The 26042-nt window shown below is 40.3% G+C and overlaps 1 protein-coding gene across 1 annotated transcript in view; it reads left to right on the top strand.

Annotated features, from left to right (window-relative positions):
• Positions 1 to 6759: 6759 nt before the first annotated feature.
• The window catches only part of UBE2W (ubiquitin conjugating enzyme E2 W), a 34723-nt gene continuing 15440 nt past the window's right edge, over positions 6760 to 26042 (top strand). Inside the window, exons 1-2 of the mRNA XM_072330101.1 lie at positions 6760 to 6907; positions 24334 to 24425. Of these exons, the coding sequence (XP_072186202.1) occupies positions 6893 to 6907; positions 24334 to 24425 (107 nt within the window). The 5' untranslated portion in view covers positions 6760 to 6892. The remainder of the gene's footprint in view (positions 6908 to 24333; positions 24426 to 26042) is intronic.

The following is a 26042-nucleotide window of genomic DNA, read 5'->3' on the forward strand; positions in this document are numbered from 1 at the left end:
GGCTATTGCAGGGTCGACAAAATCACAGTAGTGTACAGGAATCAATGAGAAACAGCTAATTATTAGTCATGTACGAAGCTTGTTTGAGTGTTGGCAGTAGGGCAGCACTGAGAGGAGAATGGTCACTTTTTATAAGCTCAAGTTTTTAGAAGAGTTATACGTCATGAAGTTTTGAGCGTGTTACTTGTACAGACATAGGTTATGGTGCAATCTCTTCTCTATGGGAGAAAGGTCACTGAGATAAAAGAAAGTAAAACATTCTGTCATTGCCATGTTACTGTTTTGTGTTTACAGAATAGAGGATTTTCCTCCCACACGATATGGGAGGAGAACTTAGCATGTAGGAAAGATCAACATTACTCTGACAAATGGAGTACTTCACCCTTTTCTCCTCTTGAACACGACGTTAGTCATGTAATGATTTGTAGCCTCGCTTGTTGACTGTGGAACTGGGAAACTGAAATTGCCCTTAAAACTTGTGCAGCATTTTAGATTGGTGAAAGTAACAAGAGTTTTTGGATGATAAACTAAAATCCTGGTGAAGGAGTTACTGGTTCTCAGGACAGTGTTGTGCTATGAGTTCTGGGGGAACACAGACAATGTTGGTGATTGACTGGTACTCCTTATTTAATGCCTTTTTTTTGTTTGTTTGTTTGTTTGTTTTTCTTTTTAAGTTATAAATACAATGAATTCTTTCAATATTAATTATTAACTGATTAAAACTGGCTTTTTAGATGAGAATGCACAGCTAAGCTTTTTGTCCCCGTTTAAAAAATACTGTACGTATCCCAATTGCACTTAATAATAGAAAATAGTTGGAAATCTTCAAAATGCCTTCAAAATGAAGCAATAAGTAATCCACGATTTTTGTCTTCAGTTGCCATATATTCCTGTTATTTTGCTTAGTAAAAACAAAAATGAATGGAATATTTGTTAGGCCGTTTATTTCTCTTGCATAAATAGTTCTTGGCTTTGTTCGGTATCACTGAGGCTGAAAAATAACTGGGATCTATTTGCATTTGGCATAAAGGATTTCATTTAGCTTCTTACATAGGGGAAAGCTTTTTTGCATTACTGTAACAGGCTGGATGTATATAGACTGGATATATAGCGCTTCTCAGAAGTGAGACTCCATTTGAATCAGAATTATTTCTAGTCAATTACTTGAAATGTAATCTATGCGATCTATCTGTTACACACTATCATTTAAACTGTTTTCTGATAGTGATAGAGCACTTCAATTAAGAAAACTACTTGTTGTCACTTAGGAGAACTGATAGAAGATATTTAGCTGAAATAATCAAGTAACTACACATCCTTTTTATTTGCTTAACATAGGCAAGACTTTGTTTCAAGGCAGACATACTGCATATGAAGTCTTGTCTTTCTTAAGGGGTGTTAAAAAACAAGCAGAAAGATCCCCTAACCAACAGGCTGAGTTGGTGATGGTGTACAAGCCTTCAAAATGGAATTCTGTAAGCTGCGGTGGCCAGCAAAGATAATGCTCAGCGTGATGTGCACATCTGGAGGGTTCGCTTTTCATCTGTGAGGAGACGTGATGGCTTACTGCACAGCTGCGTAAGTCACCTGAGAAGTCACTTCAGCAGTTTTATCTTGATTCTAGATTTGCATGACCGAACAGCAACACAGATCTGAAAATCCCTTATCAGTATCTTTCTTCTTCTTCATTGGTTGAGGAGTATGAGTCACTCCTGTTTATAACAAAATCTATTCACATGCCCCTTGGGTTTACCTGAGAAGCTTTCAATTCACAGTCTTAAGATAAAAACCTAAGCGATATTTGTATTTAAATCTTAAATGTATTTCTTATCAGTGAGTAGAGTCTGAGCTCTTTGTATGTGACAGATGCAGTAATCATCCCACTTACAAGAGCTCTGGTAAATTATGCTTTAATGTCGAAGAACATTTAATAATTACATAATGTCTCACTAATCTGTATGTCTATTTAATCGATTATGGGTCCTATGCTATCCTAGTGACTACAGTTTTATAGCTATGTATATATTAAAATATTTATGTTTATAGGATTTCTAAGAGTCAGAAAAGTGCTGGTGCCAAAAGCATGGTTTGACAATTAATTCCAAGTGTTAACTGCGGTATATTGCTGAAAGAGACAGTTCCCTTCCTTTCCCTGGCCTTGTGTAAGGCCTTTCCTTGCAGTAATTAGAACAACTGTGTGTTCACAGAATAGGACAGATTCTTTTTCTGATCTGATGGAAAATGATTACATGTGATGAAGCCCTGCTCTCCTGGTAGTGGCTGAACATCTGCATGACAGTGGGAATTAGGAATGAATTCCTGATTCGGTCTTCCCTGTGCACACAGCTTTTGCTTTACCTGTTAAACTGTTCTTTACTGGAATCCACGACTTACCTTTCTGATTCTCTTCCACATCCCACTGAGGGGAAGGGAGAGAGTAAGTAAGCGAGCACTTAGCTGCCTGTCACAGTTAAACCACAACAGGAGTTCAGTCTCCCAGTGGTTAAGATGAAATGTACAGATAGTCCAGTAGCTGTAGAATGGCTAAATCCTACATAGTATAAGAAATGGAAATGTATGACATCATAGAACAGGCTCGCCTTCTGAAGATGCTGCATTTGCAGCAAGTTCAAAATAATTTCCCTTAGTCTGCATTTGCTCCTTTGAAAGACCTGAGAAAGAAGTGGTAAATGTGCCCCTTAGTATTCTCAGCTAAGTAAGATAAAAACAGAAGAAGCAGTTGATGAAAATAAGTAAGGAATAAATAGCAGTAACATTTCAGAGGCAAAAGACATCTTGAAAATATAGCACATTTTTGGCTGTTTATGTAGTTCATTTGTATTCTTGACACGCTTTTGTCTTGGTTTGATTCTATCCCTTTTGCTAGTATGACACAGATGGTGCTTTGTGCAGGTGCGTCAAGATTGTGTTTATCAGAAGATCTCTGTTCCACAGACGTTTTAAGCTCGGTGCCTATGAGCTTGGCAGTGGGAGAAGTTGGCACAATTCTTCTGAGGTATGTAGTCCTCTGTGCTCCTGAGACGGAGTCTCCTGGCACTGCAGATTATGGTTGCTATGTTGCTGGAGCCACAAAGGGAGGTTGATGTCAACGCGCAGCTAACTTCTGTGGGAGAAAGAGATAAGATGGAAGGCTAAAATGTACAGTGTTCTCAGACAATAGAAACCAAGTACGTGTTATTATAGCAGAGGAAGAATGATAATAGGGAAAAGGGGAAAGCAGAGGAATAAATATTGGTAACGATAACGGAGGGAGTGGAATGGAAAGAACACTGATCAGTAAAAATAGCTCATCTTTATAAAACTGGTTGGACAGATCAGAAAATAATCTGAGAAACGCAGACTGAATATTGATTGCATTCTTTTTCTGCAAACTCAAGGTAATGCAAAGCACACAGAAAAGTGGATTTTTAAATCTAATTCATGTATATTTTCAGATATGTTTTTAGCAGGAGGTACAGTTGCAGTTTTCCTGATTTGCACCACATATATTAGTTGTGTGAGTCATCATCGTGCATTTGATCAGACCAGAGCAAAATATATCCTGAAATAATGAAGATATTGCATTAAATTGTGTGCCCTGGTGGTGCAGTGGTAGAATTGCTGCTTGCAACACCGGTGGCCCGGGGTTCGAATCCCACCTGTGGAGCAAGGGGTAGAAGTGCTGCTTCGCTACACAGAGGGCTCGAATCCCAAGAGTTGGACTCGATGATCTCTAAGGTCCCTTCCAACTCGCACGATACTGTGATACTGTGATACTGTGAAATTCCTCTTCCCTCTACAGCTTTTTTTGTGTTTGTGATCTAGGACCACCATATAGGAAGCTTCTGGCAAAAACCTAAGTTGGCTGAGGCAGGAAGCTCTCCTTCACACAACCCACCACAAATCTTTCGGTTCCTATCTCTACAGCTGCAACAGATTAAGGGTTAACTGCATGAGTGTTTCTCTCACATTTTGTATAGGTAAGGGTCAACACCAAAATGAACAGCAAAATTACACTATAACCAGCTCCTTGTGAAATCTACCCATGTTGGGATTTGGGGCTTTTCACTGTTTAGATTACAGAGTAACTTTGAACAAAGAATAGTATGAGCCATCACAAAGTCAGGGACAACACTGTAAGGAAGAAAATACTCGTATTCACTAAACTCTTCTTGAATGTCTGCTAATAATATTTTCTTTTCTTGTTGTGTTTGAATCCCTATGGCATTATGCACTGTACAAACACTTATTAATAACACTGCCTCCAATACAGGTTATTGAGGTATTGGTATGGGATAATTCTCCAGCTGCCCCTATTGCAGCAATAGTGAGGACGTAAAGAAGTTGCACAGATATATCAGTCAGTTGCATGACACTTGAAAAAAAACAAAGATGTGTAGTGTAAAATAGACCTCTTGTGCAAGAGCAAACTAGAAGCTCATTTATGGATGGTGTTTGGATTCTTCTGGTCACAAGTTTCAGCTGCAGAGTAACCGTTCAGTTTCTTAAACGTTTGGTTAAGACAGGGTGGGAAATAGCTCATCTCCACTTTATAACTTCTGGGAAGGGCAAATCCTGAACTTTGTTTCTCATGTTTGTTATCCTGAGGAATGGGATCTGCTGCTAGATTAAGGAACTTCAGTAAACAATATTGTAGCCTAAAATGTAGTAGGTGTCTTTATTTTTAAGAATGAAAAGCTTTGGTGGTTTAAAAAAGAACAACAACAACAAAAAGACTTCTTGAACGTAAGGATGTTTAAAAGGTCTTAATTTTTGCTACAGCCACTTTTTGTTCAGAGATTATTGATCTTTATTACAGAGCTGAAGACATATTTCTATCGATTACAGTTCTTACATACACTTCTATGCCTCTTTGTGACTTCTGACCTTGATCAGTGTTTTCTAGAACAAGGTTAAGAAACAGAATACAATGGCTTTGAATCAGTTTTGTCTTCCTGTGATTACATCAACAAGAGTAGTCAATATGTCCATGTTTATAGCTCAACACATGTCCACTGCTTAAACTTGATGTTCTTGCTATCTTTGTGGCATATGGCGTAAAGAAATGTATTTTAGGATAAACATATGCTTGAATCGTGCAAAAATAACAACATCTAGTGAAACAGTTAAGAGCAACAGCAATGTTCTGCTTAATATTGTAACTGCCCAAGACAGTTATGAAGAGCTTCGGGGAAAAACAAAAACAACCCTTCTATGTCAATTGAATGCAGTAAATCTCTGTGATCTAAAACACATTGAGAGATTGTATCACTTCTAAGAAAGCACAATACTGAGCCTTTTGACACTTCAGTGTCACTTAAGTGAAGGCAGAAGAGCAATGCCAGCTTGCAGGGCTTCAGGGGTCTATCACGTATGACTGAGAATTGAGGTTGGATTTAGAGGGCAAGAGGTGTACGATTTAGCTGACCACAACAGTTATTCCATCCTTATTTCCACTGGGACGGTTTCATTTCCTACTCCAATTGACATATATTCATTTCTGTCATCAGCAAATTCCTCTGAAGCCTATAGGCTCGTTCCTTTCTGCATCTGGCTCATGGAGCAATGATACTCCTGCCTTCTGTTGGTCTGTTTATTCAGAGCTCTGGAGTTTGTATGCTTGCTTTACCAACAGTAACACTGCTGACACTGAAACAGTTTGGAATCTGACGCCACATTGTGCTGAGCTTTTGTTTTTCTCCAGATAGCTGTTCTCAAAGTTGAGAATACATAAAAACATACCAGAAGGTAACACTTAAAGGTGGAAGCAATAACTTGCATCACATCAAATAACACGATTACAGAAAGTAAGCAGGTTCTCAGATGTCCCAGACCCATCAGTTCTAAGCTTAAGGTGGCAGATTTCAAAGGTAAATATAAAGAGAACTATTGTTCAGCCATTTAATTGGATCTGCACCCATTAGGCCACCTTCAAAAGGAAAATCAGGTGCTGCCTGTGCTGGAGGGGTGATCCAAGAGGGTTCTTTGCAATACCATAAACTACAGGCGTGAGGGGACTCAGAATGTCCGTGGAACATACAGCAAGGCCAGCAGGGAGACAGAGGCTGTAGCTAAAAAGCCAGCATCTCTACTGAGTCTTTGTGTTTATGCATGTGCTAACATTAGGAATTCCAAGGGGTTGTCTTCCAAAGAAGCCCTGTGGAGGTTTACCTTGAGAACCAGGTATGCCTGAAACACTCGGGCAGGAGTAATGGCTATACAGAAGGTGTTGCCACAGGGTGCTTTCTTTATGGACTGCGTGCAGGCTGGCTGCGGTGCTCGTTTGTTTTCACCCCCACAGCCGCCGCAAAAGGCACAAATAAGGAACTAAAAACAACCCAGAAACGCTCCCACCTGCAACCCGCCCTTGCTAGCTCGGGCACGTCTGTCCCTACAACGTCAGGGAAAGAGAAACAAAAGGAAACGCAGAAAGGCGGTAGCGCCAGGCGGAAGGTAAAGAGCAGCTTCTTCCCTCGTGAGGAACAACGTCAGCAGCGCAGCACAAACCGGCTGTCGGCGGCCACGCGTCCCCGCTCCCCAGCTCGCCCGGCGTTTCCCAACGGCCTCCGCACGCGCGGCCGCCTGACGGGCCCCAGCCGGGCAGCCCCTCCGCAGGCGACGCACCCGCCGGGCCGGCCGGCTGCAACCGGAGGCCGGCAACGGCCCGCGCCGGCTCCGCACCCCTCCCACGCAGAGAGAGCAGCAAGACCAAGGACAAAACCAGCCCGCCCGCCTCGTCAGGGAGCTCTGGCGCCCGCCCGCACCGCCTCTTCCCGGCGCATGCGCGGCCCTGCGGCCACGTGACCGCCGAGGGCGGGGAGGGAGACGGGCGCGCGGTGCTGCGTCTGTGAGGGTGCGGGCTGGCGGCGCGGTGGGAGGGGGAGGATCCATCATGGCGTCCATGCAGGTGAGCAGCCTGCGGCGAGGCCGGCTGCGGGGCCGGGAGTCGGAGCGTCGCCGTTTCCCTGAGCGGCGGGAGTTCTCTGCGGGAGCGGTGCGGGTGGTTGAGGGGAGTCGGCGGTTCCGTACGGAGTCGCTCGAGGGGCAAGAGGAGTCCGGCAGGGCTGGGGCGAGCGGAGGGGCGAGCTGAGGGGTGAGGCCGGGCCCCGGCTGTGGAGAGGGGAGGCGGGAGGGCAGCGGCCCTGTGGGGAAGGCGTGGGGAGCGGAGCTCAGGGAGCGAGCTGCTCCGGGAAGGGAGGCCCAGCGGGGACGGCCCCGACCCAGAAAGTCCTCGGAGGCGAGGTGAGGGGGTGGAGGGGAGGCCCCGGTACTGTCCCTGTCCCTTGGTGGGGTTTGGGGAAGCCGGGGGCGGGGGAGACGTAGGGGCACCCCTTAGAGACCCCGTTAGGTCGGTGACGAGGACGTGGGCAGGGGCTCCGTCTATCTGGGGCTGTGGTTGTCGCCGACGGGGGGGCTGCGACAGGCGGGCACGAACCCGCGTGGCCCTGTTGTCCCCTCTGTGTAAAACGAGATGGTGATGCAGCTTCAGTCCTGCGGGCAGCTGGCGTCTGGTTTGGCTGGGGTGGATGGATGGGGCTGCTGGAGGTACGGTGGTGTGAAACACCCTGCTGCTTGACAGGTCTTTCCAGCTGAATTATTTATTCATACCTGCTCCGAAGGAGTGAGTCTTAAATAGTAGCTGCAGAAATTGCTCTGCAAGAATGGATCGCTTTCACTGTGTGCTGTTTGGAGTGGATGGGGATTTACTGTGACGTGCCCAGGACAAAGGATCACTGGGTTTGGTGGCTGTAGCCTCTGTCTTTTCTTACCTCACCTGTAACTGCTCTGCTTTACCTTATTTTTTTTTCTTATTGCATTTTAATGGTGCTTGAATGCTTCTGTTTTCTTTCTCCAATTGCTGTTTCTTTTCTTGTTTTCATTCTGGTAATTATTTTTCTTTGTCACTGCTAATTGGACAACCCTGGAGTGTAGAAATAATCAGATTAATTGTCCTGATAGCCGAGCTTTAGTCTTAGTGAGAGTTAAAACGTCAGAACGATGAACCTTATGGGGTAAAAATTCTACCGGTGATGTTTAGTGCCATAAAAATAACTGTGTGTCTTTCTGAGTTATTGAGATGAAATGGGATCAAGAACTCGAACGCACTTGAACATACTGTACAGAATGTTCTTGATTTAGCAGTACTTTAGACAGATAGCCTGATGCGTCTTTGATTTATCAGCTTAATCTGGCAGATGCGTTTTTATAATGCTTTCCTTTTTTTTTTTTTATATATGGTCAAACTTTACAACCTCAAGTGCAGAATTGAGGCAGTCATTCATGAAGCAGAACCTTTTATAAAGCGATGTGGGGAGAAAAACAATATAGGGAAGTAACAGTTCTGAAACATGAAGGAGGGAGACGGTCTATGGGCCTCAGTAAGCCTGGGCTGTGCTGCTGTATTTGGCCTATAAAATGACCTTCTGTAGCTTGCATCACCCTTGTTTCTTTTTGATCCCCTTTTAAAAAGAGAAAGAGTGATTATGAAAAGTGTGGCTGTTTAGGATACAGGAATGACAAATATTGTCTCAAAAGTGGGTTGTGTGGAGGTTGTACTCTCTTCCTGTAAACATGGCTATCGTGGATCCAATGTCGTAATTGCTTCCGTTTTAGATGTAGTTGCTGTAAGATTGTGCTTTAAATTTTGTCCTCTTGTCTTTTGATGAGACAAATTTACGGAGCTCTTTTTGTTTGTTTACATCCTGCTATTTGTATAACGTTCTGAAATAACTTCTTTCTTGAATTTTAGGTATTCGCTTATGCTGTATTAAAAATCTAGATAAACGGAAAAGAAATTCCTTAGGAACTGTTGTTTTGAGTAAATGGGAAACCTTAAACTGTGTGTTGTAAAGACACAGAGGGTTGGAAGGGACCTCAAGGATCGTGAAGTTCCAACCCCCCTGCCTGGCAGGGCCACCAAATGTCCACATTTACTAGATCAGGTTGCCCAGGGCCCCGTCCAACCTGGCCTTGAAATTGGAATTCTTCCAGTGAAGAACATTTTACAAACAAAAGAAGCTGTTGCATGTAATTCCAAGTGATTTTTCCATTCGGCGTTATTGAATTAATCGGTGCTAACATTTAATATGCAAGTCTCACCGTACTGTTATGGCAGTGTCATTGGTATTTCTGATCAGCATAGTTCGTTGGTACGTAGAAGACATTTTAGTCTTGTTTTAAGCTGCCATAATTTTGTACAACGATATAATTCTCTTGGTCAATTAGACTTTGTTTTTAGCTATTCACCAAAATTTCTGTGATTAGCTCAAGGAAATGCAGGCATCCTAGCAAGAAAGCTTTGAAACTGTGTCCGATCACTGCTTTTTGCCACAGTCAGGGAAGTAGCTACTCAACCCAAGTAGCTACTGGAGTTCAGTTGATGAGATGTAACTTATGCACACAATGACTCATACTCACAAGTTTTATATTGAAGTTTCATGCTTTGTTGATGCTGGACACCTGTTGTAGGTTACTGTAAGGCTTCTGCGAGAATAATAGAAGTCAGCGTTGTTGTGATCCCGTGTCTTGCTTTATAACTATCATCCAAAGCGTTGACTCATTTGCTGTTGGATTGATTTAAACCTTGATTAGGCAAGTGGTGTTTTTCTTTTTTTTTTTCCCCAAGAATTTCTCATAAAAGTCCAAGCTTGTGCAATTTCTTCCTGGAAAAAGGAAAAAAACAAAACAAAACAAACTGAAAAATTGTGACTACTGTAGAGCAAGCGAATGGAATGAACTTGCTAAAGAAGATTTGGCATTGCATCTTTGGGTTTAAAGCTAGACATGATGTAAAATATATAATTTCAGCACTAAGTATTGCGTAGGCACTGCCTTTTCCTAAGCCCACAAGTAACAATTGTTTGCATCTAAAACTTGGAAGATCACTGTATCTGAGGTCTTAACTACTCCTGTTTTGCTTCTCTTCGTTCTTAATGCTGAGTTCCTTGAAGCTTTGAGTTGTGGCAGCGTGCGTTTAAATGGCCTTCACAAGCATCTATGGGAACTGCTTTAGCTGAGTGTTTTATCACCTCTGGTCTTTTCATTACGTTAAGCACGTGAAGCTTGTACCTGTAGATATTTAAAACTGATTAAACTCAAAGCTAATGTAATTAATGACACAAGCAACTGCAGTAAAGATTGTAGATTGTTGGCCTTCAGAAGGCATTTGTGTTATCAGGACTTTGATTTACTTTTTCTTTTTGCCCTTGAAAACTGCCTGCTGTGAGGCCAACATCTAAACACCTGCATGCATCAAAATCGGAATGCTACTGCAAAAGCAATAGGATTCTTGGTTTCCAAATGTCAGAAAATATAACGGGGGGATATGGAAGGGGACAAGAAAAGAACTTCAGTGAATAGAACTTTGAGTGGAACCTCAGTGGTGTTATGCTTGTTCTGTGCTGTTGGAGGTCCAGGCACAGAACATTATTTCTATTAAATATTGTAAACAGTGAAAATTAAGTAGCTGCTATAGCTGTATAAGTAATTCTGAGGTGTAAACGCGGTGGGGTTACTGGTAGCAACTATGTGACATAGTTAGTAGTGCCTGTGGGTGAAATACTGTCGATAATGTTTAGATAATAATAAAATATTAAAACCAGAAGGTGCGAATACCGTAATTAAGATCAGAATGAGCAGAGAGTCAAAAGCATTTCTCCTGTCCGCTTAGTGGTTGCCAGTCCTTTGTGTAACCTTCAGTTACCAGTCTGTACTGCGATGGAGCAAATTAGTTTTGGCTTATGGTCAAAACACAGTGAGGTAAATGTAAAACTTGCATTTGCTTTTTACCAAAACGAGTTTGTTTGATCTGTTTTGTTGTTGTTGTTTTTAATTTACTACTTCGAATGGGCTGGAAGTCCATTAAAGATTCACAGCTAATAGTTCAGTTCTTTTAGGCCCTGAGGAGTCTCATGTGCTTGTTTTGTATCTACACCTGTATAAAATGATTTGGGAAATACTTAGCTGTGCAACAGCTGCAGAATTTGTGGGCTAGAATAGAATTCCCTTTATAAATAGAAGGCAATGGGAGACTTCAGTTTACTAGAAGCTAATATATTGGGCTAGCAGCAGATTTGTCTCCCAAATAGGCCAACTGTATGGCTGGACTATGGAAAAGTATGAAAGCTTTCAACCTGCTATTTTGAACATTGATGTCACATCAATGTGTGTATTATTTGAAGCAGTAAGATAAGAGCAGGCCGACATTTGCTGTGAAGAACTTTTATCCCAGTTGATGGTAGACATTTTTTGTTCGCTCTCATAATGCTCTATTCCTGCTCTTAGGTTTGAGAAGGAGAAAATAGAAGACAATAGATTTGCAAAAGCCAGGGAATGTTGTCTTGTTAAGCTGTGCCCTTGGGAAGCTCTGGGTTTGTAAATAATAGTCTAAAGCAGCTTAGTTTAGCTGAAATAATGAGGAAAAGGTGGGCGGTTGAGCACTTCATTTGTTTGGTCAAATTCCATCAAGCAGAAAATGTCAGACTAAACACTTCACTATGAAGTTATGGGCTGTACTGGTGATACTGCATGAGGTTAAGTGGTTAAATTATCCCCTCTAATATGGAAGAGGCAAGGCGCAACTTCCATGGAGCTCATCCATTGTCATAGCAGTGCACAGATAGATTTGCTATAATGATCGTATCTTGTATGCAGCCTTGTTTCACATTCATGAGGAGCTTTCAAGTAGTTTGCAAGCTGAAGTTCTTGCCGAGGTTGTTGGTGGTGAGGATGAAGGTCATTCACTCCAAAAAAATGCTGCATCTTTGTGAAGAAGCAAAGGACTGTCAGCTGTGTACTTAGGGTTGTGTTTTGCCCTTTGTATGGGCAGAGGTGTATCGTATCATAGTATCATGCGAGTTGGTGGCAATAAGTGAAGTTAAAAGCAAACTGAAACAAAAAGTAATTTTAAAGTTTTTTTTCTTTATTTATAGAGGCGATAAACAACCTTTGGTGGTAGAACTTAGGTGAAGTAACCTGCCTTCTGCCTGCTTATAATAACTGAGGGCTTTCAGAAGGTATTCAGGAATCCTGCAGGTTGTTTCCTCCCTTGGTCACCCACCATCCCTTCCATCGGAGGTCACCTTTCTCACTGGAATTAAAGCAGAGTATTAATGTAGGGGACAAAAAGAAGGGGATGGAACGCCACCATTCGGTGTTCAGTGAGAAAGGACAGAAGGATGTGATTGGGAATGCTATTTGGCCTTTTGTATGCGGTTTTAACGAGTTTTTCTTTTTGTCAGAATCCAGTCGTATATCTTGATTATTCTTTATAAGAAATTCCCTGGTAGATGTGTGGTTGTCCTCATTATGCCAACCTATGTTATTGTTGTAAATTCCTTGCTTTAACGGAAGCAGCCTAAATGATGTCCTTCAACGACTGAGTTATTTGTTCGATTTGTTAGTGCCATGTGGGGATTTCCTGGGCATTGTTGTGTTTGAAGAATCAATTCCAAAAGCAGATTATTAGCTGTCTGTTTTATTCTTCATTAGTGGGTTTCATTTAATTTGCTTTAAAGTGGAAGGTTCAGTGTCAGAAATGGGATTATCTGGTAAAAAGCATTTTGGGCTGTGGTGTGCAGAGTGGCTTTATGTGTGGTTGTTGGCTTCTATTTAATTGTTTTGTAGTTTTCCTTTAAAGTTGATCTTGTCTCTTAGCCACCAATTCAGTCATACTATTTATTCCTTTTAGAAGAGGAATAAATTGTTGCTCTGACCTCCTGGGCAAATATTGAGAAATCCACAGCATTCAATATTTGTTGCTTTGTTTTAGAATATCTTGGAGTAGAGCATGTAAAGATAATATCCTGTTTACTGAGCTGAGAGGTCAGCTCCACCACTCACCCATCTTTCCCCATTCCTAGTGGGATCTGAAAGTGTTCAGAACATCCCAGTGTTATGGGTGGAAACTTCTTCACGCTCTACCTTTAGGTTCCCTTAAGAAGAGAGCAATGCACAAAATGCCTGATGTTCAGGACTTGAACCATGGATCGGTCTGGGAGAGTATCGTGGAACTGGGCTGCCAGATGTTAACATGTTTTATTAGAAATAAGAAGGAGGGGACTAATCTGCTTCTGCATCTGAGTACAGATTGAAAACCTGATATTCGGCCAAAAATAGATCAAACTGAAAAACAATTCTTAAAAATCAAATCCTGCTTTATTTTGTTATGGATGTATTATTTTGTGAAGCAGCTCTGCAGTGTGAAGCTGCAGTTCTAATTGGGCACATCAGACAATTCATCTTTTTTCCTTCCTCCTCTGGGCCTTGATTAAAACTTACCATAAGAACTTTGATTAGAAAGAATTCTCTCAGGATTGTGATAGTCAAGTGTCTGGGTGGCTTGTGGGTTTGGGAGTCTGGGCCAAATGATTTCACCTGAATAATGGAACATGTCATCTGCTGCGGCTTTCTTGAATGATCCAGTTGTTAGGAGACAGCATTTCTAGTTTGCAGTAAATGTTACTTGCATCTTTTCTATTGATTGCTTTTACTTTAAATATATATATATACATATATTAGCTGTGTCTGTTTTTAATCTTTACTTGTTTCTCTTCTGTGTGACAGCTTTCAGTATTTAAATTTGGCTGTCTAACTAGAGTAACCTGGAAGCAGTTGCAGCAATATTGCTGTTAACAATGTGATTTTTTTGTTTCTGCTGTTTTTTCTTCCCGTAGAAGTGTTGCTTCACTAGCAGAGCTGTTTTTCCAATGCTTCAGATTTCATATCCCCTGAGATCCGAGATGCTTTTCGGCAAGAAATATGTGAATGGAAGAACCAAAATACCAAAAGTAGGGTTGTTGCTGCTCTTGTTGTTTCCAGCTAGTGGGTTGTGCCAGCAGACTTGTAACAGCTCTGCTTATGAAACAGCATGGTGGTGTTGTCACAACAGAGTTGTTACAGCCTAGTGACAGCTATTCTGGTACGTGGTTACCATTTGCCTTCATTCAAGGCAGGAGCACATCTCTCGAATGTTAAAACTTCCCCTATTCAAAAAGGATGTTTTCATGAGATATTTTGTAACTTAAATGAGGGAGGAGGTAAAAACCCGTAAAACAAAATGTAAGGGTTTTTTATTTGTTTGCTTGTTTGTTTTTTGCCAAGACTTTATTACAGGATGCTTTTGTGCTGACAGTTGTAAGTCTTTGGATTTGCAAGACAGTAGTTTGCAGTTACTGGAGAAATATTGTTGGGTCCTCTTGGGATGCAGTGGATTGAATCATAAAGCAGAAGACTGGAGCACTTAGGGGATTAATCTTTAACTTCTATTTATGAGTTTGCTTTTCTTCCTTGCAGGTCTCAAAACTAGATAAAGATTTGCATTTACAGTGCAGGTCTTGGCGGCCTTAGAGAGCTATTTCTTTCGTGTTTTATCACAATAAAGGAAGGGTATTTCTGATGCTTGGAAATAGATTTCTAACAAAAATGACTTGCAGATTTTTTTTGAGAGACCTTTCTAGTGTATAGTATTTCAAAATTGCTGTTAGATTTCTCAGTTTAGTTTTTCCTATGTGTCCCTATGATAGCACTTAACTGACTCTGGCTACTGAGTTCTCTACTGCTCAGAGCGAAAAGGCTGCCACATTCCAGCTCAGTTGCCCATCCCAGCTTATGTTAGAGAAAAAGGTGTGACGGTGGAACACTTCCTCCAGCAGAAATGAAAGGAAGCTGCATACTTGTTTTCTACTGAAGTTTTTATTTTACTGCTAGAGAGAGTTGTTCTAGCTGCCCTATGTCCTGTCTTCTACTGAAACTCCTCTTGGATCAGTCAGCTCTGTTTTTCAAATTGCCTTGAAACTTTTGGAAGAGAGAAGATTGCTCACAGGTAGAGTATTTGACTAAGCTCATTATTAGTTTTCAGCTTACCCTTTTAAAGAACTGCACCTCTTAGGTGACATTTCTTGAAATACCTGAATATTCAAGAATTGCAGAAATGTGAAGGTATGCAGTGAGCTTTCTTCAGGTTTTTGTTTTTCTGTATCATTTTCCTTTGTGAAGTATATTCAGCTCTAAGGAGATAAGTCAGGAATATGGACACACTATTGAATTTGGTTGCATTATGGCATTAATATTTTATGGCTAATATAACAGTGTATGTGTATTTTGCCCACTCCATTTATGAGGTCCAGTACCTTAATTGAAACAGTATTAATTGGTTGCTTTAATAGTTCTCAACATCCTGTGTATTCATAGTTGGTTGTGACCATTATTGCCAAGCGTACCTTACTTTCTTACACTTTTGGGTTGGGTTTTTTATTGCGGCTTATAGCTTTGTTGGACTTATAACTCTCTGGGGTCCAGTTTTGTGAAGGAGGGATGGAACTGTTAGCAGAGTTGTGATAATGGACTTAGAACTGGAAGTAGACACCTGATACTGTGATACATAACATCTGGCTTAATGGTGCTCGGTAATTAAACTCACTGATTCTAGGGGCTGGATTCTGAAATTCTGTTGCCAACTTCTGAATCTCCTCCTATCTTAAGCTGCCACTCTGTCCCTCATTCCACATTTCTTTCTATAGGGTTTTGCCCTGCCTCTGCTGCTTTATGTGATTCTTCAGGAATCAACACAAGTGAGAAATTTAACTGTGGCATTTGAGATGCTACTGCGCTGGTTCTAGAGTTGGCAAAGGAAGACGTGTGCCATGTTGGAGAAAGAAGAATGTATGTTTTTGCCTAGCAAAGGTTGCTAGAAGCTATTGGCTTTGGAGATAAATATAAACCTGAACTGTGGCAGACAGTGGCTGCCATCTTTTTGGATTGAAATGATAAAGTTTGTTGTCAGCTGTCTGAGAAGCTGGCAGGAATTCTGTTGCACCCGGTTAATTTTATTCTTGGCTCCATATGCTTTGAGGAGTCTTAACGTGTTTGACACATGAGAAAATCTGTGGAGGATAATAGAAAGGGTTGCACAAATCCTGTTTGACAGAATTAGCAGTAGAATACAAGCCATTGCTATGTAAGGCAACTTTAATTACTTGAGTAAACTTTTAGGAACTGATGTTTGAATCAGTGTTAAGTTCTTTGTTTTCATCCTTGAATTGCTCTTTTCTGTAGAGGTAGGTGAATTAAGTATTCTTGGTTTCAAAGGCTTCCACCTCTGTGAAGATAGTCATGTGGACTGCTGGCTGTGCTGTTGCTCTTTGCTTTTTGCAGCTGGTTATTCCTTTAACTAAAAGATTGATGTTATCTGCTCTCGGGTTTGTGATCTTCCAGCTCTTCTCTTCCTCTTTTCTCTAGGTAGTGAATGTTTTGTGTACGATCCTTTTTAGTTTTGTTTAGTTGGAAGTTGTATTAGAAATGCTTAAGCATAAAATCCTCTCAAAAATAAGTGATCAATTTAAGATTGCCTGTATGTTTTTCATTTATTTCCCTTTTATGTAGGTAACTCCTTGACTCCATTCAGTTTTGTTTTGTTTTTTCCTTCGGTTGTCTTAAATCAAAAGTGACCAAGCAGGATGCGAATGTCTGTATGACAAGATGGATTAGCACAAGCTTTGGAGTGATGAACTTATGATATGAAAAAGAACAGTACTGAAAGCATAAATCCCAAGAGTGCATAAATGTATAGAACTCATCTGGGGGAGTGATGGGGGCTACTGTGGGAATGAGTAGCTGCACTAGCTGTGTTTTGACTTAGAGGAGCTGGTTGAGATGTTGAAAGCGACTTGAATATGTGATAAAAAGAGCGATGTACTTGGTTCGTTTTATGAAAAAGAAGCAAAACTAATAATGATATTTACTTTAGATTTTACAACACAGCTGGAGACCTGCCAGTGAGGAAGGACTGCTGAGTGTCAAAGTGCTGCAAGTTCATAGAAAGAAATACTAATTTACAGTGGAAAGCTGTCTCCATATGGAGAAAATATAGCAAGTGTCATGAAAGTCAGTGTAAAAGAAAGAGTGAAGTCTACCTACGGTGCATTGTTTTAATTAGTGGATTTGAAAAGATTTTTGTTCATCACGTAAAAGGAAGGTGAAGAAAGGAATGAACCTGCTAATGGAAAAGAAAAGCAAAGAACAGATGACATGGATGCTTAATGATGATGAGGCAGTAAATCATGCCAAAGATAGGGCAGATTGGATAGCTTTTTGGTGTTGGATGTTTGTCAGCCACTAGGATTCGACTGTTTGGATTGTTTTGTGTTTTTTTTTTTTTTTTCTGTTGTTTTTTAAGTGTTTAAGCATCTGATTTTGGTAATTCTTTGGGGAATTGTTTTAAGTGAGTTTCCAGGTGATAAATAATATATATATATTTTTTTCTTTAATGTATTCCTCTGCTTTCATCTATAAAGATGGCTTCTCAAAATCGCCGAACCAAACAGTCTCTGATACCTGTAGGAAATCAAGGCTGCTCTGAAAGTAATGCCTCCTAATTTATTATGCTGGCTTATGATGTCAGAAGGAAATGCTGGGGGATGGCAGCAGATGTTGAACCTTTCCACCAGTCTTCTATTACATGTTGCTGTGCAACTGATGGCAGCAGAGGGGTGCTCTGACAAAATGGCGTCTGATGTAGAAGTGTGGGTGAAGCAAAGGCGTGCAGTTGAATTTTTCTGTATGGGGGGAGAAATACACTGACATTCATCAATGCTGTCTTAGGTTACCCTAAAATCTACCGGCACCCATGACAGGGGTATAGACGGCCTGCAGGGCCGCTATCCCAAAAGGAAAAGAAAACAGGGAAAAAGAAAATAAATACAGCGGCAACGATCTAAGGAGGCACACTATTTTACTAAATACTATATCGGAATACAGAATAACACAATATAATGCAATATAATTGGAATTAAGGCTAACGAATCAAGTAAAATAAGAGAGAGTGAGTCCCGAAACCGAGAGGCCTACTGTAACTCTAGGCGAAACGGCTGGAACGCTCCCACACGGCTCTCCCCCTGGCTGGCAGGATCCAAGAGCACGAGTCCAGCACTGAAGTGAGATTATATAGTCCTGGTCATATGACTGACCGTGGTGTTCCCTGGGACATTCAGTCTTCCTTCTGTGAGCAGCAGATTCATCAAAATTATCTATGCTTAACATGATGTTATGATGTGGAATACTGATAGCAAAATTACAACATTGCAAAACCATGACAAATGCTTTCTGAACATTTACGGAAACTGCACAGTGAGGTGGTGGTGGGTGGTGCATTTCAGTGGTGGCAAGAATGGGTCAACTCCTCTGGTGCAGATTTTTACGAGCTGATGAAAATGCATTAATAATGGTGATGACAGGTTGAAAAATAGTGTTTTGTGGCTGGGTATGTGCTCTATCAAATAGTATTATTGTATTCTTTGTATCTGTTGTTGTTTCCGTGGAAGTAAATAGGAGTATACTTTTGGGGTGACCTATGTGAATAGAAGTTATACATTGCTAGGACATCCATTTTGGCAGTTTTTAAAAACAAATCATATAGTATCATAAAATTAAGGATGGAAAAGACCTCTAAGATCATCTAGTCCAACCATCAACCCGTGCCTGTGACAGCTCTAGACCTTGTCAGTCAGTGCAACATCTCCCCTTTTCTTGAGCACCTCTAGGAGTAGCGATTCCATCACCTCCATGGGCAGCCCGTTCCAGCACCTCGCTGCTCTTTCTGAAAAGAATTTTTTTCCTAATATCCAACCTGATCATCCCCTGACAAAACTTAAGGCTATTACCTTTTCCCCTATCACTAGTTGCCTGGGAGAGGAGGCCAACCCTCACCTGTACAACCTCCTTTTTGGTCACCGTAGAGAGCGGTAAGGTCTCTCCTGAGCAGCCTAAGCAAACCCAGCTCCCTCAGCCACACCTCATAAGACTTGTGCTCCAGACTCTTCACCAGCTTAATTGCCTTTCTTTGGACTTGCTTCACTGCTTCAGTGTCGTTCTTGTCATGAGGGGCACAAAACTGAGCACAGTATTCAAGGTGCAGCCTCACCAGTGCCAGGTACTGAAGGATGATTGCTTCCCTAGTCCTAGTGACTGCGCTATTTCTATTTTCTTTCTAGCTAGTCTGCTCCAGGCCTGTATCGAGGTATGGTGTTATTGTGACCAACCAGGACCCAGCACTTGGTCTTGTTGAAGCCCATCAATCAGCCTGTCCAGATCCCAATGTGGGACCTTCCTACCCTAAGGCAAAAGACAGTTCCTTCCCTCTGGATGTCATGTGCAGACATGCTGAGGGTGTACTAAATCCCCACACCCAGATCATCGATAAAGATATTAAACAGGGCTGGCCCCAGTAGCAGCCTCTTGTGACTGGTCACCATCTGGATTTAACTCATTACCATCACTCTTTGGATCTGCCCATCCAGGCAATTTATTTATTTATTTAAGTGAAGAGTATGCTTCTCCAAGCCATGAGCTGCCAGCTTCTCCAGAATACTGTGGGAAACAAACTATAATGCTTTACTAAAGTCTAGGTAGATTACAACCACAGCCTTTCCTTTGTCTATCTGGGTGGGTCACCTGGTCGTAAAAGGAGATGAGGTGGATCAAGCAGGGCCTGCCTTTCAAGAACCCACCATGCTGGCTGGGCCTGATCCCCTGGTTGTGTCTCACATGCAGCGTGATTGCAGTCAAGACAGCCTGCTCCATGACCTTCCCAGTACTGAGGTCAGACAGGCCTGCAGGTCCCTATCTTGTTGAACTGGCATGATTTCCATTCTTTTTCTGTGTAGTAACAGTTTTGGAAGTGGAACAGTAGGTGTTTTTTGATGATGCAGATATTTTTTTACTTGTATAACTGTAACTTTTGAATGAGCCAGCAAGAAAAATGTGATATAAATTAATGGATTCTTTTTTTTTTTTGTGTCCTTTTTAAAATATCTCAAGGTATTAAAGCTGTAGTTTAATTGAAGCGAAATTACTCTGTTTTAGATGAATATCTGACTGAGGAAGGGAGTTTGTCTCCCTTCTGTCAAGCTGACAGGACCTGTCAAAATGTATTTTGAGGGCAGCCTGTGCTGTCTACCATGCTTTCTGAAAGCATCTGGAAATGACTGGGATTTTAAGGAAATACAAAAGTGATAACAAATGGAGAAGCTGCTGTTGAAAAAAGGATTAAAATAAGCAAAATAGGATTCAGCACAGAAGGCTACAATGTATTTAAATGGAGGGGGGTGGGAGGAAGGAGAGGTTTAAGTGTGTCTAGGTCACAAGTAAAAAGGAGCAGCCCACAAACTAGTGTTCTTTGGTGAGGCTGTGGGCAGTGAGTGCTGCTGTGGGTTAACCACACAGAACAGACAACTAGATCCCATGCAGGTGCTCACTCATACTATCGTGTGATGGGGAAAAGAATTGCAAAGGTAAAATGAGAACTTGTGGGTTGAAGCCTACACAATAAATGAAGCCAAAGCTGCATGTGCAAGGAAAGCAAATAAGGAATCCATTTGCAACTTTGCATTGGTAGGTAAACATTTAGGTATTTGCAGGAAGTCACAGTTATGTCATGTGTAGGGGTCACTTGAGAAAACATAACCTGTAACTCCAAACAGCACTGCCCCCTCTTTTTTTCCCTAGCTGTTATTGCTGACCAGGACTTACGTGAAATATCCCAGTGGTTATTGGGGCCAGCTGTCCAGTTGTGTCATGTCCCTATTGTGTGTGTCTCAGCCTCTTCACTGCCATTGCAGTGTGAGAAATAAAGAACTTGAGTCTGTGTAAGCACTGTTCTGCAACAACTAAAACATCACTGTGTTGTCAATACTGTTTTTCATCTAGAATACAAAATATAGCTGCCTAGTTGCTACTTTGAAGAAAATTAACTTTATTCCAGCTGAAACCAGGGTAGAATGCAGGTTGAATGCAAGTAAAAGAGCACTGCGCTGCTAGAGGGAGGAGACAAATTCATGGGATATAGGTACAAAAGTATAATGAGTGAACATTCTTCCCAGCTGTGCAACTGTGAGGCTTCAGCGAAGTGGCTGATTTTGAGTGTCGAAGTTTCTGTATATATTTGTGTATAACCTATTTAATAAGGTAGCAGCAAAAATGAAATACTTAAGATAAAAAGTCGAAAGAATAGTCTGTTTAGTAAAGATTGTTAAGGTACGCTGAAAACAGAATTCTGTAAGATGAGTAGGAGGAGAGATTTGGTGTAATTTACTTCACTTGCATTTCTTACTGTGAAGAAAATTATTCCAATTGCAAAAGCAGCAGAACAAACAGAGGTAACGTGGGAAGCAGTAAAGGCTTTTAACTTCAATGATATTTAGAAGTATCTTTGATCTGTACTTACAGTAGAAAGGTGAAAAGGTGACTTGCTTTAGTAATGATCAAGCTTTAAGTTTGTGAGATTGTATAAATGAGGTGGCAAAGATTATTGAAAAGGTGTTAATCTGTTATCCATTATCCTCCTATGTGTGCTACTTCTAATGTCAGTTTTGTTGCTGAAAAGCAGTTTGCTACCTTCATGGCTGTCAGACACAAGGAAGTCTTTTCTCCCTGTGAAACAGTCCCTTTTCCAGTGTCTATTTTCAGAAACTTTGGAGAGTGCTTTCAAAGTCTTCTGATTATCTTTAGCTGCATTCTGGGCTTTGTGTGCAAGAATGAAGAGTAGGCAGCAGCTGGAAGAATGTGGTCTTCGTCCTTTCTGACACTTGAGACAACATCTGAAGTAATGTTCTTAGGGATCCCTTCTAGAAGAAGGACATAGATGTATTGGAGTGAGTTCAGCAGAAGGCTGCCAAGACGATGAGGGGCTGAACTACATCATGTACAAGGGGTTATTCATTCTAAAGAAGAGAAGACAGAGGGGAGTTCTTACTGATGTCTTCAGTAGCCAGATGGGTGGTGGGGATAACGAACTATGACTCCTTATAGGTAGAAGCCAAGGCAACAGACAGATTGGAATGGAAGATATTTCAGTAAGATGTAAAGAAAACACTTTATATTGTGAGAGTAGTCAAAGGGAGGAATGGATTGACCAAAGTAGCCAATTAAAAGACTGTTTTCTCAACGATAGTTGGCTCCCTCTTTTTCAGTATTTGAATGGATTCTGGTTAGTAGATTATTATTCCTTGTACACATTTTGGTCTGGTTTCTCTAGGGTACTGGATAGCATCTTCCAGAGGAGTTCTGTAGGTGACTGTTACTCTGCGGAAGTAGTAGAGTTTGATGCTTGATAGAGCAAATTCTTAAAGCTTCTGGTAAAAGCGTATTATGAGTCCTGGTATGTTTATCAGTTAATCTGTGAGTGATTGGTATGACATGGTTGATCAAGTATTAAAGAGCAGTGGAATTGTATATTTTACTTATCCAAGTGGGGGGAAAAAAGTTATATCCCGAAGCTTCAAATCTTAACTGCTTATCATTTTGTCTAGCAAAAGGCATTCTCATTGTGTAAAGACTGTCTTGTTTCTATCTTTAGACTGTAGTGGATAGAATAACACTTACGAAACCTTAGAAGCGCTCTTTTCACCTTGACCTGTCTAACACTTTCGCAGTTTGTCATGATGGGGGCTGGAGAAACCTGGAAATTGATTATGAAATGGTATTTTTGTCCTTTCATTTCAAAAGAAGTTTTGTTAAGATGGTAGATATAGCTGAAGTTGCACCTTTCTCTGATAGAGAACCTTGAAAAAATGAAAAGCTTCTCTGCTGTCTGATGGCAGCTGTTGGTCTCCTGTCCTGTTTCCTGCTGCTCCGGGCTGGGATCCTTTAGTATGTGGTGCTCTTGTGTGCTTTTTTTCTCCTGACCATATTCTCAAGTGGAGCAGTGTTGGGATGCATGAAATCCATATGTTCATAATACAAATGCTTATGCCTGCATAGACCTGAGGAAGGTATGTGATTAGAACAGTTACACTGAGACTGAGGGAAAAAGTGCCTTTTGTTGAGACTCATTTTTTGAATGGGAGATTGTTCCAAGTGAAGAACGAGTCCAGGAAAGTGATAGGTTTCTTGACTGATGGCATCCCCTTCCGATATTTCCACAGGAGCCATGCCTAGGAACTTCCTGCTAGTCAGGTGTGCAGTGGAATTTTCCATGTGTGATAGGAAGTGACAGTCAGCTTTTATCTGTGGTTTCCCTTATTTCAAAGCAAGTGAAAACGAGTTTTAGCAAAGAAACTTATTCTTGCATGGTAGAGATGTTAGAGGATTCTTTTTCTGGGGAGGCTTGTTTTACTGAGGTTTTATCTGAATATTCAGCTTAATTCATGTTAGCAATGTTAAGTATGGTTGGTGTTACAATCTGGAGCTTCTTTCTCTACCATTTGGGGAAAAGAAAATTGAACTCAAAGTCTAATTTGATTCTTATACTAGTAAATTATATATATTATGTTGGTAAATTATCTGTTTCTTATGGAAATGTTATTGCATTTTCAACAATATAGTTGATGTGCTGTAAAAGCGCTAATAGCCTTTAGAATTCTTTTCTGACATAATGTTTCACTTTAAAACAGAATGGTTTAATTTCTTACAAATAGGACACTCAAAACGTGTATTAGGCAGAAGCTTTCATACTGCAGGTACAAAGCATGTTTTCAGGGCTGCTTAACAGTAAGTAATTTCAAAATACAAACTGTGGAGGTACTAGGGCTTTTTCCTCAGGTGCTGCCTGAATTAATTGTAGCCCTATTTCAGATATATTAATGAAATACTGCATCACCTCTGCGTTGTGATTCAGCATCAGGGACATTACTTTGAACATTAGTTTAAAAAGACAACAAAATAAAACCAAAGGTCTGTTAGTTTGTATAGAAAATGGTTGCAGTTACTGACTGATCCCTGCGAAAATAGGTGAGAATTAAATGACCTAGTGGTATACTACTTTTGTAAATATTATTCTGTAGGCTTTAAGATGCAGTTGTTTATAAGTTATAAAGTAGTTTATTTTTGGCAAAACCACATAATCCTGTTTAGTTTGTCTTCTGTCCTTCGGGATGACCTAGAACAAGAAAAACGCACCAGTGCCATGTAGAATGATCTTGAACAACAAAGAGAAGGAAGAGTTATACTCTTAAAGTATAAAATTAACTGTAAATGCGATGCTATATGGGGATTACAGAACATCTACTGTTAAGAATGATGGCATGATTTACATCTTTACTATATCACAAAATCTTGGATACTCCTATGAATTCTGTAATGCAACAATGGTTTGCTGACTGATGTTGTAAGTGTTAAAAAATTGTAATGAGACAAAACTCTAAGCTTAAGGCCAGTGAATTTGCAGTTTGATTTCTTGGAGATGACTTTCTTCTTTCTCTACTTTTAATTACACTTTGTGCTTATCACTAGATTCATTTAAAGTTCTTAGCTTTCAGTAATTGATTAAAATTTACTTAAATGCATGTGCTTATTGTTGAAACTCACTTAATGTTTCAATTATTCTATACAATTTCTCTTCAGAAAAGATTACAAAAAGAACTATTGGCATTGCAAAATGATCCACCTCCCGGAATGACTCTAAATGAAAAGAGCGTGCAAAATTCAATTACACAGTAAGTATATATATATGTATGTATATATATGTATCTACATTGTTTAGCTTTTGCTATCAAGCTGAAAAGTGTAAGTAATGTAAAGTCCCCTCATGCATCTTCCACTAATCATTCCAGGTAACATTCTGATCTTCTGTTTTTTGTATGGGGAATAAAGCATTTTTCTCATTAATGAGCATATTTCTGCAACATACTTCATAATCTCAGGATCCAGCATAGTGAGTTCTTTGAATTTGTGTTAGGCATTTTACTGTTTAACAACATGGCAATTGGTATAAACTCTTCTTGGTCTGGGATAAAGTAATTCGAGAAACTCTTGCAGCTGTTAGCCTGTGATACTCCTCTAAATTTCATCAAAGAATGGAGTAGCGGATTTAGATTTATTTAGACTCTGTTTCAGTGTTATTAATTTCCATCCGTGTTTTCTAAAGGAAGTGGAGAAAGCTTCTTAAAAAGCTTCTTTGCTTAAAAAGCAAAGTTGCTGGAGTTCATTTTTTGCGCTGTTCTTGCTGTGGTTTCGTGATTAGTAAAACTGAAACAGGTGTGGTTAAGTATTCTCTGTGTTTCATTGAAGTCAGCAGGTGATTTCCTTGTTCTAAATTTTTTTTCAACTGATACCGAGACTGTTAAATTTTTTGGATAATTAATCAGGTTTTTCTTAGCTTAATTTTAGGGAAATGTTAGATTTTTGCATCTAGTAAGATTTTCTGTATGAGTATGAATCTCAGGCTGTGTTTTCTGCATTATGTTTGCCACTGAATGATGGATCAAAACCAAACACTGAGCTGCCTTGTTGAAGTCATTTCATATTTGTATTTCTGGTGATGGCAACAGACTGTGCTACATGAAGTTTTGTACAACTGTTGCTTTTTAATGTTCTTGACTTTTGTGATACTTGATGAGGATGAATATTACTGAAACAAATTGAAGTAGCCCTTTCCGGAATTTGTTACTAGTAACAAACCTCTGTGCAATTCATGAATTGCAAGTTTTGCTTCTTTACTTTGTCCTTTTCTTCAGGGAAAAAAAAAGGTAAGCATTTTAATTCTGAAAGAAAACTCAAAAGTTTTTCCTCTTCTTTAAAGAGAAATAGTGACTAATTTTACAGAAGATGAAAAGTTGAAAAACTTTGTGTTTTTTTTGTTCGTAGTTTTTCATTATTGTAAGGATCTCTTTGTTACCAGAGTGCTGCTACATTGTTTCTTTGTTGTTTGTTTGCTACATGCAGTTTTTATACCTTTCAATACCTTACAAATAGAAACTTCCTGTTTCTGGTCCTACTAGTTTTTTGTTTTGTTTTGTTTTCCCAAATTGTCACTGAGTAAAAAAAAAAAAACTTCCTGCCATTATAGATGTTGTATATACATGTGTGTATATTCATATATATTTGCCCTTTAAGGGTTTTCAGTTCCAAGTAGAATGTTCTGAGATTATTAATCAAATTGCTGTTACAGCTGGTGCAGTATATAGATCTGTATTCACTTGGGTTTGAAAGGAACTGAATCAATTAATTGAAGCCCATAATGTAACTGGGTCATTTTAAACTCAGTTTAATCGGTTTCTTTTTGATACGCATTAATTAAAAGTTTGGCTTAAGGAAAGAAAACAAAGCAAACA

The sequence above is a fragment of the Excalfactoria chinensis genome, chromosome 2 (assembly GCF_039878825.1).
Source record: "Excalfactoria chinensis isolate bCotChi1 chromosome 2, bCotChi1.hap2, whole genome shotgun sequence".
NCBI lineage: Eukaryota > Metazoa > Chordata > Aves > Galliformes > Phasianidae > Excalfactoria > Excalfactoria chinensis.